This window comes from Bubalus bubalis, chromosome 4 (assembly GCF_019923935.1).
Source record: "Bubalus bubalis isolate 160015118507 breed Murrah chromosome 4, NDDB_SH_1, whole genome shotgun sequence".
Classification (NCBI taxonomy): Eukaryota; Metazoa; Chordata; class Mammalia; order Artiodactyla; family Bovidae; genus Bubalus; species Bubalus bubalis.
In genome coordinates this window covers 17,563,371-17,581,409 of record NC_059160.1, presented here as the reverse complement: position 1 = coordinate 17,581,409, position 18,039 = coordinate 17,563,371, and the positions used below count along the sequence as shown (strand labels likewise).

At 44.0% G+C, this 18,039-nt stretch overlaps 2 protein-coding genes across 2 annotated transcripts in view; one reads left to right on the top strand and one right to left on the bottom strand.

Moving 5' to 3' along the window:
* LOC102402808 (antigen WC1.1) overlaps window positions 1-18,039 on the bottom strand; it is a gene marked incomplete in the record, with an annotated part of 1,152,186 nt that overhangs the window by 415,561 nt on the left and 718,586 nt on the right.
* The window catches only part of LOC102406613 (antigen WC1.1-like), a 42,539-nt gene that overhangs the window by 22,815 nt on the left and 1,685 nt on the right, over window positions 1-18,039 (top strand). Inside the window, 10 exon segments of the mRNA XM_045165276.1 lie at window positions 10,074-10,166; window positions 10,265-10,290; window positions 10,293-10,581; window positions 13,163-13,477; window positions 13,820-13,861; window positions 13,949-14,263; window positions 14,520-14,552; window positions 15,640-15,915; window positions 16,002-16,049; window positions 16,552-16,695. Of these exon segments, the coding sequence (XP_045021211.1) occupies window positions 10,074-10,166; window positions 10,265-10,290; window positions 10,293-10,581; window positions 13,163-13,477; window positions 13,820-13,861; window positions 13,949-14,263; window positions 14,520-14,552; window positions 15,640-15,915; window positions 16,002-16,049; window positions 16,552-16,695 (1,581 nt within the window).

The window sequence follows — 18,039 nt, the reverse complement described above, 5'->3', positions numbered from 1 at the left end:
AGTATTGGAGTTTCAGCTTCAGCATCAGTCCTTCCAATGAATATTCAGGATTGATTTCCTGATGGGCTTCATTTGTTTCTACTTTTCCTTTTACAAGTCTCTGCTATTTCTTCTCCAGTGATCTTACCTGATATAGCTTAATCTATATCCCAATAAAAATTGATACTCATTTTTATATAATTTACTTTTGGAAGAGTGAAACATTTGCAAATCACCACATGCACCTGCTTTGCACAGTGAGCCCATGGGAGGAAAGGGGTAGAATGAGGATGTACCTTCCAGGATGGAGTCCTTTCTGTATATATAGTGCGAGACACATTTTTGTGCTAGGTTAGTTGTGGAGGCACAGGGGACATCACCAAACAAATCAGAGAGGAACTTATGGATTTGTGCCAAATTGCAAGTCCCCTTTGAAAATTTAGATTTGAATATTCATAGCTCTTTGATTGGTAGGACAATACAGTTGTGGATGAAATGTTCTGAGTCTGGGTTCTCCTTTCATTGTTACTAGAAAGGATTGTCTGTTCTTTTTTTTCTTTAAAACCTCTGTATAAACCAAAATTTTGGAGGAACACTTAGCCACACACTGACAAGTCAAAGATATAGTCAATAAAATGTGAATTTCTATGTTTTGTGGTAATAAATTATATTTTATACCTGATGTCTTCAATGATATAAGAGAATTGTGTTTGGGGGCTTGTTTGATAGGAACAGGAGTAAGAGGACACCTGTAATTTTTGAAGAAGGTGGAGGAGACTTATAGTAGCTAAGAGGAAAAAGAAGAGCAATGGGAGATGTCAAAGGCCATATGGGGTTCTCTGAGCATCACTGCAGCTCCAGGTGTGGTGTGGAGGATGCTATGTATGCCTAAGGATACAGGAGGTCTGTACAGCAAGAGACCAGACAAGGATGTATTTTTATTATATTTAATACCTTTATCCACTCACACCAGCCTCCTATTGCACAAATTTTCTTACAATTTTCACACACATATCCTTTCATATAAAATTTAAAATCAAGTAGAAAATAAAAAAGAAATAATAATATGTCTCAGAAGTATCTATCCTGATGTGTACAAGACTTTATGGATTATTCAGCATATATTTGAGTGTTTAGCATGTATCTTGGTATATGAAACAGCATACAAGAAATATTTCTTTCTTGTTCTTTTTAAATTTGTAATCTCATGGGATTGATATAGAAACTAACAACCTGTTAAGTAAAAATGTTTTAATTAGAATGTGTATCCTATGACCAAACTCCCAGCCAGACCACACCAGATGTCCTAACCTGGACTGGGGAGTTGAAAGTGGGTAAGTAACAAAAGGCTAGCAGATCATCCTGGCTCTTACCATTCCCTCTTGGATAAGTGGTCAAGCTGGTCCTTCGATTCATTAATTTCTATAGTGTCTTTTCTGTTCTCTCCTGTTCTCTATAGTAGATTTTTATTCTGTTGACATATTCTTTCTGAACCTTCAATGTTCTCATACTTATGAAATCAGAGTCCTTTACCAGAAAGAATTCCACCGTGTACATAAATAATTATAAGCACAGTCAGAAATCAGGCAAATGTATTTAAAGGTTGTTCTTTATGATGAGAAATTTTATTTTTTTCATTAGGTTACCTTTCCTCTATCCAAAATGTGGTCCCTGAAGGTCAAATCATGTTGTGAGTCTTTCCCTTAGTCTCCCTCTTTCAGTTTCATACTCCATCCACTCCCAGTTTAACCTACCCCTCACCCCACCCACACTCCACTCCTACAGAAGTTCTTCCCTTTCAGAGTCTCTTTTCCATCCATTTGTAGCTCTTAGGATTGTTTTCTCTTGTCTGCAGTGGGAGAAATGGGAAAGGGAAACAGGGTTAGGTCGCAGATGGAAGGAGCACATGGGTAAAATGTGTTAAAAACTTGCTGGACAAATATTTTCCCCAAATCTTTGTTCATCCATATTGAGGCTTTTGTAATGTAGAAATCTGTAAATTATACATGGCTGTTTGCTCTGTCTTTTCTTCTTCTCCCTCTCCTTTTTTTTTTTTTTTTTATACAGCATGATGACTATTTCTCAAGAAATAGGAAAGTGGTTTGCAGTTAGCATATGAGTGCATGCTAGGTCTCTTCAGTCATGTCTGACTCTTTGTGACTCTATGAACTGTAGCCCATCAGGCTCCCTCATCCATGGGATTCTCCAGGACAGAATACTGGAGTGGTTGCTATGCTCTCCTCCCAGGGATTTAACTTGTGCATTGGCAGGGGGCTTCTTTACCACTAGTGCCACCTGGGAAGCACCTTTTAGCATATAGATAGAATTTAAAAACATTAAATTACCTTCACTCCATAGCATTTGCTAAGATTCTCATGTGTTGGAAGAAAACCAGTAATATGAACTAATCAACACAGTTAGTCATCTTGTATAGTCCCACTGAGAACTCATTCTCTCCTGGGTTCATTGGTAAATCCTAGGCTTTCTTGAAAGATGGCTAGGACCAACCCTTTCTCCTATGATTCTGACCTTTCTTCATATTCAAACTCATCTTTGGACAATTTCTTTTCACAATTCAAGTTGGATAAGAAATTCTTGGAATTTTTCACTATCAGAGATTATGAGAAATATATGGGAAACATAAGAAGTAGACTTGTTATAATATCTAGCTTTCCTTCCATGAGCCATAAGTCTGTTTATAGACTGACCTGCACTCAGATCTCTCGATTGATTTCCCTTATATCAGTGACTTGAGTATTGACTCCTGAGAGAAATCTGGCTGGACTTCTAGCCCCAGAAATGTCAGATGGCCTTCTAAACTTGTCTGGATCTTAGTTCTCTAAACTCTTGAATCCCAAGGACCTATTTCACTCTGGGTTAGTTCACTTCTGCACCCAAGTCTGATGCCCATTGCAGTGCAGTTTCCTTGGGCCCTATAGTTTCCAGACCCTTAAATGAGGAATTCACATCATAACCAACGTCAAATATAGGTTTTTGGAATTCAGCCATTCTAAACTGACTCTGCAAATCCTTCTGGATTTCTCTTCTGACACTCACCCGTGAAAATGCAATTCTGACACTGTCAAATTTTCTGTTCATGCCTCAGTCCTGGAAAATAAAAGCTTTCACACCATTGCCTGTGACATGTTTCCAGTTGCCAAGCCAGGATCATGAACGTGCAGTTGGTTTATTTATTTGTTTCTCTCAGGATTTGTGCATCTGGTTGGAGAGGATGGACCCTGCTCAGGGCGAGTAGAAGTTTATTCTGGAGAAGACTGGATCCCAGTGTCTGATAGAAACTTCACATTCCCCACTGCCTAAGTCTTCTGTGCAGAGCTGGGGTGTGGCAAAGCTGTGTCAGTAGTGGGACATGAGCTCTTCAGAGACTCAGATGGCCAAGTCTGGGCTGAAGAGTTCAGTTGTGAGGGGGAGGAGCCTAAGCTCTGGTCCTGCCTCAGAGTGCCCTGTCCAGGGGGCACTTGTCACCACAGTGGAGCTGTTCAGCTTGTCTGTTCAGGTGAGATGTAGGTCAGGACTAACCTCCCTGCACACTCTGTTCAGGTCAGAAATCATGAGATATTTCTGAAATTCTATTATCTCGTATCCAGCATACTCAGAAGTCCGGCTCATGACAAACGGCTCCTCTCAGTGTGAGGGGCAGTTGGAGATGAACATTTCTGGACGATGGAGAGTGCTCTGTGCCTCCCACTGGAGTCTGGCCAATGCCAATGTTGTCTGTCCTCAGCTTGGCTGTGGAGTCGCCATCTCCACCCCCGGAGGACCACACTTTATGGAAGGAGGTGATCGGATATCAACAGCCCGATTACACTGCTCAGGGGCTGAGTCCTTCCTGTGGAGTTGCCCTGTGACTGCTCTGGGTGGTCCTGACTGTTCCCGTGGTAACACAGCCTCTGTGATTTGCTCAGGTAAGAGAGAGGGAAAGGCTACTGGTACTTAAGATGCTTCTGGTGTGAAATGTCCCCAAGAACAGAGGGTGAGGGAAAACTGGCTTTAAAAGGTAATTTCTCTTTTTAATAACTACTTTATATTATTGTGATTTTTTTTCACCATACATCAGTATGGATTGACAGTAGGCATCCATTTGTCCCCTCCATCCAGTCTGCTCCTCCCATCTTCCTCCCTACCCCATCCCTCCAGATTGTCACAGATCACCAGATTTGGGAGCCCTGCATTATACATCAAACTCTTGTCTATCTATTTTGCATATGGTAATGTATATATTTCAATGGTATTCTCTCAAATCATCCCCCCTGTCAACAAATAGATTCAAGAGATTAGATCTGATAGAGTGTCTGAAGGACTACGGACAGAGGTTCATGACGTTGTACAGGAGGTGGTGATCAAAGCCATCCCCAAGAAAAAGAAATGCAAAAAGGCAAAATGGCTGTCTGAGGAGGCCTTACAAATAGCTGAGAAAAGAATAGAAATGAAAAGCAAAGGAGAAAAGGAAAGATATACCCATCTGAATGCAGAGGTCCAAGGTATATCCAGGAGAGATAAGAAAGCCATCCTAAGTGAAGAATGCAAAGAAATAGAGGAAAACAATAGAATGGGGAACACTAGAGATCTCTTCTAGAAAATTAGAGATACCAAGGGAACATTTCATGCAAAGATGGGCACAATATAGGACAGAAACAGTATGGACCTAACAGACCAGAGGATATTAAGAAGAGGTGGCAAGAATACACAGAAGAGCTACACAAAAAATCTTAATGACCCAGATAATCTTAATAACTCAGATAATCACTCACCTTGAGCCAGACATCTTGGAGTCCAAAGTCAAATGGGCTTTAGAAAGCATCACTACCAACAAAGCTAGATGGAATTCTAGCTGAGCTATTTCAAATGATGCTGTGAAAATGCTGCACTCAATATGCCAGAAAATATGGAAAACTCAGCAGTGACCACAGGATATGGAACAATGGACTGGTTCCAAATTGGGAAAGGAGTGCGCCAAGGCCATATATTGTCACCCTGCTTATTTAACTTATATGCAGAGTACATCATGAGAAATGACAGGCTGGGTGAAGCACAAGCGGGAATCAGATTTCCAGGAGAAATATCAATAACCTGAGATGTGCAGATGACACCACATTTATGGCAGAATGTGAAGAGGAACTAAAGAGCCTCCTGATGAAGGTGACAGAGGAGAGTGAAAAAGCTGGCTTAAAACTCAACATTCAAAAAAATGAAGATTATGGCATCTGGTCCCATCACTTCGTGGCAAATAGATGGGGGAAACAATGGAACCAGCGGCAGACTTTATTTTCTTGGGCTCCAAAACCACTACAGATGATGACTGCAGCCACAAAATTAAAAGACGCTTGCTCCTTGAAGGAAAAGCTATGACCAACCTAGACAGCATATTAAAAAGCAGAGACATTACTTTGTCAACGAAGGTCCATATAGTCAAAGTCATGGTTTTTCCAGTAGTCATGTATGGATGTGAGAGTTGGACCATAAAGAAGGCTGAATGCTGAAGAATTGATGCTTTTGAGTTCTGGTATTGGAGAAATCTCTTGAGAGTCCCCTGGACTGCAAGGAGATCAAACCCATCAATCCTAAAGGAAATCAGTCCTGAATATTCATTAGAAGGACGGATGCTAAAGCTAAAGCTCCTATACTTTGGCCACCTGATTCGAAAAGCTGGCTCATTAGAAAAGATCTTTATGCTGGGAAAGATTGAAAGCAGGAGGAGAAGGGGATGACAGAGGTTTAGATGGTTGGATAGCATCCCTGATTCAGTGGACATGAGTTTGAGTAAGCTCTGGGAGATGGTGAACCACAGGAAAGACTGGCGTGCTGCAGTCCGTGAAGTTGCAAAGAATCAGACATGACTGAGCGACTGAACAACAACAACTCCTCCCAGTGAGTCCAAATGTCTGTTCTTGCATCTGTGTCTCAAAAGGTAGGTATTTCATGGTGAAATATTATAGCAATTTAATTATTTTCTCTTGCATATAATTGTACATTTCTTCTGGGATTGATATCTGTGTAAGATAAGGGTCAGGTTGCCATTTCCTTCTCCAGGATTCATATGGACGTCCAACTGACCCAGAATCTTTTACTGAGCAGGCTCTTTTCCCCATTGCAATGTAACCTTTGTCATAAGCAGAAGGGCATATGTGTCTGTCCTTTATGACAGTCTACTCTGTTCCATTGTATTACTTGTCTGTCCTGGCACCAACACTGTATTTCTTAAGTATTGTATCTTTACACTCTCTGAATGATTTTAATTTATGAGTGTTACTTTTTATTAACTCCTCTAACACTGTTTCTTTTCTTGCCAACTGTGTTGGTATTTCTAGGCGTTTTGGATTTTGTATAAGTTTTGGAATCAGCTTGTCACTTTTCACCCCCCCCCCCAAAAAAAAAGCCTAAATGTATTTTGATTGTGACTAGATTGAATCTATGTATAAATTTGAGGATGATTAACAATTTTGAGTCTCCCAATTCATTGACATTGTATATCCCTCCATTCAGTTAGGTCTTGAATTTCCCTCAGAGGTTTTGCCCATCTTCTACTAGGTTTTCTCCTAGGCATTTTGTTTTTGATGCTATTCATATTTTTTGTGTGTAAAAGTGTCCTAAGGATGAATTTTTTGGACTTGTTTCACCTTTTAATATTTTTTTTTTGAGACTTACAGAAAAGTTGTAAGAATAATATAAAAATTCCCAGATGACCTTTACCTGGATTTCCCAATATTAGTATTTTGCTTTAATCTTTTTAAAAAATACATATATTTTAAATATATATTTTTTATTGAAGTGTAGTTGATTTATACTTACAATGTTTCAGGTGCACAGCAAAGTGATTCAGTTACACAAATACACATTATTATTTTTGAAATTATTTTCCATCATAGCTTATTACAAGATATTGACTATAGTTCCCTATGCTGTACAGTAAACCACTGTTACTTGTTGCATATATATTTTTAAATTCACAGTCTAGAGGGGTTGGTTGACAGAGAGGAGTAATGGTTACTGAGTGAAAAATGAAAAAATTCCCTTTGTTTTTTTTCAAGGCTGAGCTCTAACCCCTTAAACTCCTTAGACAAAACCTTCTTCACATATGCAAACTATATCAACTAGAGAGGAGGGGCCCTGGCTGCCAAGAAAGAGGGGAGTGAGGTCCTCTGAGTGAGGCAAGACCATCCCTTCCTTTGCCCTGGGAGACAAAGGAGGTTTCCAAAAGCAGCGAATAAAGTGAAAGTGTTAGTTGCTGAGTTCTGTCCAACTCTTTGTCAGCCTACTAGGCTTCCTTTGTCCATGGGATTCTCTGGGCCAGAATACTGGGGTGGGTTGCCATTCCCTTCTCCAGGGCATCTTCTCAACCCAGGGATCGAACCCAGGTCTTCCTGCATTGCAGGCAGATTCTTTACTGTCTGAGCCACCAGGGAAGTCCTTCCAAAAGGAGAAAGTAGATGATTCCCTTTGCTCTGATGGAGAGGGAAGGTGGAAGAGATATAGAAGTAGACTAATAAAAACTACTATTTGTGTAAATCCCTAGAATTAGCTGCTGCTGCTGCTGCTAAGTCACTTCAGTCGTGTCTGACTCTGTGAGATCCCATAGACTGCAGTCCACCAGGCTCCCCCGTCCCTGGGATTCTCCAGGCAAGAATACTGGAGTGGGTTGCCATTTCCTTCTCCAATGCATGAAAGTGAAAAGTGAAAGTAAAGTCGCTCAGTCGTGTCCGACTCTTGGGGACCCCTTGGACTGCAGCCTGCCAGGCTCTTCCATCCATGGGAGTTTCCAGGCAAGAGTACTGGAGTGGGATGCCATTGCCTTCGCCAGAATTAGCAACATTTCTTTATTAAATTCTACCAAAAGACACCTTTATTTTAGGTCCTAACCCTGAGATGCAAAGATTGCAGTATTCAAAAAAAGGTTTTTTTTTGACCTTCTAAGTACCAAATCCGTTGATATCATCAAGTCATCAGTCTTCATCTGACTTGACCATTTGACATGCAAATTATCCTACTCAGCTTTCATTCCTTCTTTGGCTTCCCTGCTTATGGGCAAATCAGAAAAGAAGGGAGATTAGGCAGTAGTCAGAGAAAAAGGAATATAAATCACTTGTATATACTATTAATCTGGCCTTCCACAATGCTTTGTTTATTTCTCAATGAAAGCACACTTATCAAATTGTGCTATAATTTATTGTTCTTGACTATGAAACCTCACTAGACAGTGCCTTATTCAACACAATATACACAGTGCCTGGTGTATCATAAATGTTTTATAAATGCTTGTTGAATGGATATTTGAGTCAATGTACAATAAGCCTAACAGAAAATCAGTAATTTATAAGGAAAAAAAAAAAAAAAGAAATCTAGCATTCTATTCATACTAAGTCAAACAAGTGGAATCAAAATGTCATAAACTTTTTAGTTAGGCAAAAATGTATGTTTTCTAAAATATACATATTATACATAATTATATATGTGTACAAAAGCTTTTCTACTACACTTGATAAAGGCTTGAGTAAGAACATCAAAAAAAAAATAAGAGATGGAGAAATTAGAGAACATAAACTAAATGAAATGGGAGCACTGAATATGAAATAGAAAAAGTGAAACATGATCTTTTACTTTTATCTAGTATGTTTCACTTCTTCTGTTTCATATTCACTCTTTCTACTCTGCCATCTTGAATTGGAAGTCCTATTTTGCTTTAATCTTTATCTCTTTGTCTCCCTCTCTTTTTCTGTCCGTCCCCCTCCTGTTCCATTTATCCCTAAATATGTAAACTCTTTCTGAATTAGGTTGCAGAAATGATGTCCCTTTATCCCTAAAATACTTCAGGGAATTTCCACAGTTATTAACCACAGTTCAGTCAAGTCTCAGCAAACTTCAGCCCCAGATGACATCTAAGTGCAACCACATGAAAAACCCCAAGACAGAACTGCCAAGTTGAGTCTTTCTCAGATTACACCCAGGAAATCATAAGCAAACTGAAGTATATATGTTTTGCTTTAGTTGCTAAGTTTTGGGGGGAATTTGTTTTACAGCACGATAACTGGGGCACTTACCATGTGACCAGCATTTCTAAATAGAGGAATATTTGTCCTCTGATCTTTCATTGTACTCTTTCTACCTTATGCTGATCTAACACTGAGATACACTCATTCTCTAGTTCTTAATTCCAGCTATTAAGTTTTTTATCTCTAGAATCTTTGTTTTTGTAATCATTTCCTTGCCAAGATACATATCTTGTGAATTAATTTTATGAGCATTTTAATCATGGCTGTTTAAATTCTCTGTCAATGGAATCTAGAAAAAGGGTACAGGTGAACCTATTTTCAGGGCAGAAATAGAGATGAAGACATTGAGAACAGATGGGAACACACTGCAGTGGTTAGGAGAGGGTAGGATGAATTGAGACAGTAGCACTGACATGTATTCACTGTCACATGTGAAACAGATGGTAGCAGGAAGCTGCTATATAGCACAGGGAGCTCAGCTAGATGCTCTGTGATGACCTAAAAGGGTGGGATGGTGGATGGGGTGGGAGGGAGGCTTGAGAGGGAGGGTATATATGTATAATTTTGGCTGATTCACGTTGTTGTACAGCAGAAACTAACACAACGTTGTAAAGCAATTATCTTCCAGTAATAAGAATAATAAATTAACAAAATAAAATAAATTCTCTCTCTGGTAACTCTAATAGCTGGATACCCTGGGATATTCTTTCCAATGTTTCCTTTTGCCTCTTGAGTTTCCAAGAAATCTCTTTTGTATAAGTATTTGTTTAAATGATAGACACCGAAGATGAAAAATTGTAGAAATTCTTCAGAAAGGATTTTGTTTTGCATCTTCTACTTAGGGATAGATTTAGGAGTAACACACCTTATTCAACTCATTCTTAGTGCAACACTTGGCTTAGACCCAAATTATGGCACTGTCAGAAGCAGAATTCTCCATAGAGAAAGTGGATACTAAAGTTATGATAACTTTACTGATATGCCACAGGTTTCATTTCAGGCTCCACTGCTAGGTAATTTTTTAACCTTAATTTAGTTTTCTTTACGTCAACCCTCCCAGCCCTCTGATCACTGGTGTTTCTGCAGGAAACCAGACCCAGGTGCTTCCCCAGTGCAATGACTCCGTGTCCGAACCAGCAGGCTCTGAAGCCTCAGAGGACAGCGCCCCCTACTGCTCAGGTGAGGGTCCCACAGGACAGAAGACCCTTCTTACCCACTGTCCCCTAGCCCCCGTCACCACCCGTCACCACCCCATTGTCCCATTTCTCTCTCCTCAGACAGCAGACAGATCCGCCTGGTTGATGGGGGGGGGGTCACTGTGCCGGGAGAGTGGAGATCCTTGACCAGGGCTCCTGGGGCACCATCTGTGATGACGGCTGGATCCTGGATGATGCCCACGTGGTGTGTAGGCAGCTGGGCTGTGGACAAGCCCTCAATGCCACGAGGTCTGCTCCCTTTAGGGAGGGATCAGGGCCCATCTGGCTGGACGACCTGAACTGAACAGGAAAGGAGTCCCACGTGTGGAGGTGCCCTTCCCGGGGCTGGGGGCGGCATGACTGCAGACACAAGGAGGACGCGGGGGTCATCTGCTCAGGTCAGCACTCCACACTGTCCACAGTTTGGGGGAGGGGTGGGGCTCTGGAGGACGGAGATCTGAGCCCTGAGGGAGAGATGCTGAAAGGACTAGAGAAGGAGGCTTCCTCCCATGGGGCCTGTGTTTCCAGCAGACGAGAAGACGAGGTGCTTTCACTTCCTCCTGCAGCAGCTGAGATTGTGGTCCTTTTTTCTCAGTACTGTTTCCTGGCAGAGCCGTTTCTGACAGTTTCCACATGAAAGCAGGGCTCTCTCTCCAGTTCCCTGTGGTAGTACAGTCTGGAGATCCTGTGGATGATGTAATGAAAGCACAGACTTACTCTGTTCAGTTCTGTGTGCTAGGAGTCTGATGAGGGTCTCTGTGGGCCAACACCCCAGTGTCCACAGGGCTGCATTCTTCCTGGAGGACCCCTTTCCCAGCCTTTCCTGGTTTCTGTGTGGTCTCATTCCTTGGCTTGGGTCTTTCTTCTTCAACAACAGCACCTCTTCTGACCATTCTTCCTCACTTACATTTCCCTCTGACTGGAACTGGAAAGGTTGTCCATTTCTAAGGATAGTGCAGCTAAGGAGGTGTTTAAACTGGGGTCTAAACATCCCAAGGTCCTTAAGTTTGTTACATCTGTAAAGTTCCTTTTGCCAGGTCAGGAACATATTCACAGGTACTAAGGATTGGTATGTGGACATTTGTGGCTCCGTTATTTTGCTTCCCTCCCCAAATAGCCACATCACATTCCATCAACAATCCGTTTTAGAGTTTTTTCTCAGGAGGCAGGAGGCAGTTCTCCATCCCGCAGGTGCCCTGGTAGGTCTTTCTCTGTTTGTATCCACTACATCATCGTGGTAGAAATAGAAAGACAGACACAAATGGACAAAGTCAGGTAGAAGTGAGGCAATGATAGTGAAAGGTTGTTGTTGAATCGCGCAAAGACGCCGAGATTCTTGAGCCCCGGAGGAGAAGCATTCAATCCGGGGCCAGAGACGAGGCTTGATTGCTCAGAGCTTTTGTGTAATAAAGTTTTATTAAAGTATAAAGGAGATAGAGAAAGCTTCTGACATAGGCATCAGAAGGGGGCAGAAAGAGTACCACCCTGCTAGTCTTCAACTGGATGTTCTATAGTCACTAGCAGTCTGTTATTGAAAGAAAGGAATGTCTTAAAATTCAGAATGGCACCAGGCCCCTCACCCATAAGATGCATTTTGGGATAATCTTGGCACCAAGTGGTTTATCCTGGGCCATAAAATGATTAACTTGAATCTTGAAGAAGGGCAGACCACCATACAAATATTTTCATTTACATAGATTAGGGGAACAATATCTGAGTATAACATACTGGTTTGTCAAGTAGGTTCTGAGCCAAGAGGCGGAACCAACTTGAAGACGGAGCTTGGGGTAAATGCATAGTATATTAGCATCAGTTCAGTTCAGTCACTCAGTCATGTCCGACTCTTTGCCACCCCATGAATCGCAGCACGCCAGGGCTCTCTGTCCATCAACCAACTCCTGGAGTTCACTCAGACTCACGTCCATCGAGTCAGTGATGCCATCCAGCCATCTCATCCTCTGTTGTCCCCTTCTCCTCCTGCCCCCAATCCCTCCCAGCATCAGAGACTTTTCCAATGAGTCAACTCTTCGCATGAGGTGGCCGAAGTACTGGAGTTTCAGCTTTAGCATCATTCCTTCCAAAGAATACCCAGGGCTGATCTCCTTCAAAATGGACTGGTTGGATCTCCTTGCAGTCCAAGGGATGCTCAAGAGTGTTCTCCAACACCACGGTTCAAAAGCATCAATTCTTCAGCGCTCAGCCTTCTTCACAGTCCAACTCTCACATCCATACATGACCACAGGAAAAACCATAGCCTTGACTAGACGGACCTTTGTTGGCAAAGTAATGTCTCTGCTTTTGAATATGCTATCTAGGTTGGTCATAACTTTCCATCCAAAGAGTAAGCGTCTTTTAATTTCATGGCTGTAGTCACCATCTGCAGTGATTCTGGAGCCCCCCAAAAATAAAGTCTGACATTGTTTCCACTGTTTCCACATCTATTTCCCATGAAGTGATGGGACCGGATGCCATGATCTTCATTTTCTGAATGTTGAGCTTTAAGCCAACTTTTTCACTCTCCACTTTCACTTTCATCAAGAGGCTTTTGAGTTCCTCTTCACATTCTGCCATAAGGGTGGTGTCTTCTGCAAGCTTAAGACAAACATTTCCATAAGAAAAAGGCATTTGTTATCTCTAGGTTTGAGAATAGTTAACTTCAGGTGAAACCAGGTGTCATTATGGCAACACAGTATTTTAAGAAAAATCTCCTTTTAAATTTGTATAGAGAAGGAAAAAATATCACTAGTTTGTTTCCTCCTGCTGCTTAAGAGAGATAAAAATGTCTGACACTTGCAGGCTATTTCCTCCGTTTGGAGACCCATGGCCTTCCTTCCTGTTACCCTCTCAATAGTCTTGTCAACTAGTGGGCATCTCTGCAGTTGGTTCAGGGATGTATGGTCACAGTTTCTGGGAGAGAGGATGACCCAGAGCTCTGAGTGGAGTGCTCACTGTGTCCTGTCTCCTCTCTTTCAATCTTAGAGTGCCTGTCCCTCAGGATGGTGAGCGAGGACCAGCAGTGTGCTGGGTGGCTGGAAGTTTTCTACAATGGGACCTGGGGCAGTATCTGCCATAACCCCATAGATGACATCACTGTGTCCGTGATCTGCAGACAGCTTGGCTGTGGGGACAGTGGAACCCTCGACACTTTTGTTGCTCTTAGAGAAGGTTCTAGACCCTGGTGGGTAGATGGAATTCAGTATCAGAAAACTGACACCTCTCTCTGGCAGTGTCCTTCTGACCCTTGGAAATACAGTTCCTGCTCTCCAAAGGAGGAAGCCTATATCTCGTGTGCAGGTGACTTACTGTCTGTTTCTGTGTCTGTCTCAACCCTGAAGGATGTTCTTAGAGTGATTTATGCTTTCCAATCTAAGTGATGATTTTGAGCTGAGTCTACAAAATATCTATGTGCCTGTGTCTGTGTGTGTTTGTATTTGTTGTGGGATGTGGAGACCAATAAATGATGAACAGTTACAGTTATTCCAGCTGATGATCACATGCACTGAATGTCTCAGACCAGGAGATAATGAGCCTGTGTTTTCACATGTCATTTGCACTGAGTCAGACCTTAGATAATCTTATGTGGGGACAGGACCACCCCCAGCTGTCCCTGATCCACTGTTTCCCCGTTGTGTGCAGGAAGAAGACCCAAGAGCTGTCCAACTGCTGCCCCCTGCACAGGTACGTCAGCCTGCCCCCTCCCCTGTGGCTCCCAGGGGCTCCTTCCTCTCACCAGGGCAGTCACAGGAGGGGCTGCTGCCTTTTCAGACAGAGAGAAGCTCCAGCTCAGGGGAGGAGACAGCAAGTGCTCAGGGCGGGTGGAGGTCTGGCACAGCGGCTCCTGGGGCACCGTGTGCGATGACTCCTGGAGCCTGGCAGAGGTCGAGGTGGTGTATCAGCAGCTGGGCTGTGACCAGGCCCTGGAAGCCATGCAGTCTGCAGCATTTGGCCCTGGAAATGGGAGCATCTGGCTGGATGAGGTGCAGTGCGGGGGTCGGGAGTCTTCCCTGTGGGACTGTGCTGTGGAGCCCTGGGGGCAGAGAGATTGCAAGCACAAGGAGGATGCTGGTATGAGGTGCTCTGGTGAGTGAGGGGCTCGGGGTCCACCCTGGGTGAGCTGGGGCAGCATGGGGACAGTGGGCTGGACCGGGGGTGGTGGGGAGTTTGTGTTCAGAGAGTGTCTGGGTGCTGGGGCTCTGATCTAGCACAGTGAAGCTGGGAGGACTGGACACTGATGTCATGGAGACTGAGGTGGTGATTTCAGGGCTCAGGAGGGGAATATGGGTTACCCTGTGATCTGGCCAATTCCGTTTACCCAATCTCCTGTTTTTCTCTTTAGGTGCAAGGACAACATTGCCTCTGACTACAGCAGGTACTGTGGTCCATCCATGGGCAGGGGAGAATACTCAGATTCTGGTAACCTGTTCTGTAGGCTCTCTGACAACTCAGGAGTTGAAAGAGCCTGAGGAGTCCTGGCTGTTGGGAAGGAGCCGGGGCATTATGTTGGGGAATGCCCCTGCCTTAGTTCCCAGGGCCACATGTTTCTCAGGCCCAGGATCCAAAAGAGTCTAGTTCCGGTGGTGCAGATTCTAAAGTTCTCCCATTCTCCTACCTGCCCCTGAGTGTTGCTCCTCATCAGTGAGGTGCGGGTCTCAGGACTGTTTGATGCCCAAGGAGAAGGGATGAGCTGGGTCCTCAGAGGCTGTCCCGGCAGGGCAGCTCCCTGACAATCCCCAGCTTTGCCTCGGGGCCACTCTGGCCGGAGTGGAGTTGACTTGTCTCAGGATGAGACCTGGAGGAGCCCAGTCACTATTAATATATTTGTGTCTGAGGCTAGGACACCATCATCCAGAGCCCCCAGAAATGCTGGTACAGGGGGTTTCTCTGTGCCCAGGACCTTCTTCGCACCCTGTTGCCTTGCTTTCCTTAGGGGCCAGACCAGCCTCAAATCCTCTCCCTGGCATCTTCTCCCTGCCTGGGGTCCTCTGCCTCATTCTGGGGTCTCTTCTCTTCCTGGTCCTCATCATCCTGGTGACTCAGCTGCTCAGATGGAGAGCAGAGCTCAGAGATGGGCCGCAGGGGGAACTGGGGACCAGGGAGAGTATGTGCAGGCAGGAGATGGGGCAGGTGTGAGGAGGGGAACCTGGGCCAGGTCTTTGTTCTGAGTCTGTAGAGCTCCACATGCTCCATGCTGAGCTCTAAGGGCTGAACATACAGAGGTTTTTAGGACTGGGGTGTGAACTCTCATATGTCATGGCCTCTTCTGTGAGACCAGAAAGAGTCAGGGCTGAGCTGTGGATTCAGGTCAGATGAGGAGAGAAGGTGCCAACACGGTGCACGGGGTAAGAGATGATGCTGAGGTCCAGGCAGCCTCTGTGTGAGCATAGGGGAGATGAAGGTGGGTCTGCTGGATCGGGGTGTCTGGGGCAGAATCTCTGACCTGCTAGGGGATCTCTCAGCCTTATCCAGCTATGAAGATGCTCTTGCTGAAGCTGTGTATGAGGAGCTCGGTTACCTTGTGACTCAGAAGGAGGGTCTTCTGGGCAGCCCAGGTGGGTGTCCCTGCCTGCCTTCCTGGGACCTCTGGTTGTCACCTCCCACTGGCTGTGAACATCTTCTCAGCATCCACAGACCCCACGTGTGCCCCAGGCTTACAGAGGCAGCTCTCCAAAGTGGCAGGATGGCCTCTCAGAGCCCCGTGAGCCCCCAGCCCCCATCTACACTGCAGGATCCAGGTCTGCCCATTCCCAGCCTTAACACAGGTCCCGTGCGTGTGGGGAGAGTCATTCTGTGTGTTGTGTGATGTTTGTCTCCACTTTAGGCCTCCTGTCAGATGGTGAGGACAACAATGACTCCACATCTGCTCCAGGTAATAGAGGTAGACCTGACTCATCTGGGCTTTGGGGAGAAGAGTTTCCCTCATAGAGACAAGATGCAAGGGGAACAGTCTTCATTTGATGGACCAGAGGCATCCCTTGTGTCCAGATGGGGTCTGTCCTTCCCTTTCTCTGACTGTTCTGTGATGTCTCACATTGAGGCAGGGCTCTCTGTGTCCAGAATCACAACAGACACACACTGGTTTTAAAAATAATTTCTGTAAAGCACGATTTATCAAAATACTTGTGTAACGCTCAATGGTAGGAGAGTTACTTTGGAATATATATTTTCAAACAGGAAATATTAAGATGTAAAATCATGTTTTGGTTTATGGACACATCAAAATGAAACATGGTCTTAGAGAAAAAGATCTTTTAAAACAAGGAGTGACTGGTGCCTCTAGCAGCTCAGAAACTCTGGGTCAGAAGGATCCTAGGTATTTCTCAGACCAACCCCCTTATTGTGGTTTCATCTGACCCCTGCTCTGCCCTCAGAAGTGCCAGATCAGAGGACTGTTGCCCTTGGTGAGGATTACGATGATGGTGAAGAGGTACCAGTGACTGGGGCTCCTCCTGACTCTCAGGGGAGTGAGGAGGAAGTGCTCCCAGAGAAGGAAGATGGGATGAGGTCTCAGACAGGTGAGTGGGGAGATTAACTGATCCCCTGTAATCTTCGATCTTTGTCCTGGAAAAGGTGAATTTGAGCTCCTCAATGCCCAGCCTCTGCAGTTTCAAAATATGGGTAATCTCATGCATTTGATGAGCCACCCTAATGGCTCAGATGGTAAGGAATCTAACTGCAATGCAGGAGACCTGGGTTTGATCACTGGATCAGGAAGAGCCCCTGAAGAAGGGAATGTCTACTCACTCCAGTATTCTTGCCTGGAGAATCCAAGGGACAGAGGAGCCTGGTGGGCTACAGTTCATAGCGTTGCAAAGAGTCAGGCACAACTGAGTAACTAACACTTCACTTCTCAACCATATGCCATCTTTAATGCTGTCAGACTCCTTGGGGGGGTGAGGAATCACTCTACTTTTGGCATTTATGTCCCCATAATGCAACATACATTTTCATTTTATTTGTGATATTTAAAATTTATAGGTTAGGGACTTTTCTGGTAATCCAGTGGTTAGGATTCTACACATTCACTGCTAGGGCCTGGGTTCAATCCCTGGTCAAGGAACTAAGATCCCACAAGCATTGCATAGTAGTCAAGAGAAATAGATAGCTTATAGATTAATTGAGCATATTTACCAAATCCAAAAGTAGACAAGTGTTTTGATAACATCTCTGTGCTGCCCTGAACGTGAAAGACAGAGATTTTAAAAATGTATTGCAGTATTGAAATTTGTGAATCATCTGATAATTTAAGATGAGCTCTGTGCATAAGGTTGCAATGGCATGTACAAAGTCTATGGTATATGGTGGCCTTAACATTAAGCCATGTTGGTGGATCATTGACTTGGAGCTGATGGTCAGCTAAGGTCTAATTTCCTCCAGATATTTCAGTTGTCAAGAGAAAACACTCTTTCTCTGGAAGAGAGTATTTATCCATCTGAGGGCCTGTGTGGTCCCTGGGAGGGGCCATCTGTGAATGCACCTGTGATACTCTTTGTGGACATTTGGGAACATGTGTCAAGATAACTAAGAGCAGAGTTGGTTTACGAGTGAGGAACTCAGACTTTCCCTGTGTCCACTCTCCCTCTCATTGTGATTTCACATCTGTCAGCTGTGAGAGGAGAACATTTAAATTTGTTGTTATGCTCTTACTGTTCCTGGGCATCTCTTTGCTAGTGTGTAGCCTGGAAGCAGATCTTCCCAGAGCTCCTGTGTGAGCACAGGTCTCCTGTGATGCAGAATTTCCATATGAACTGAGGCCCCAGAGACCACATGGTGCTGGGAGCCAGCATATTGCATATTGAGTGCATATTGCATATTGAGTGCAGCACTTTCCACAGCATCATCTTTCAGGATCTGGAATA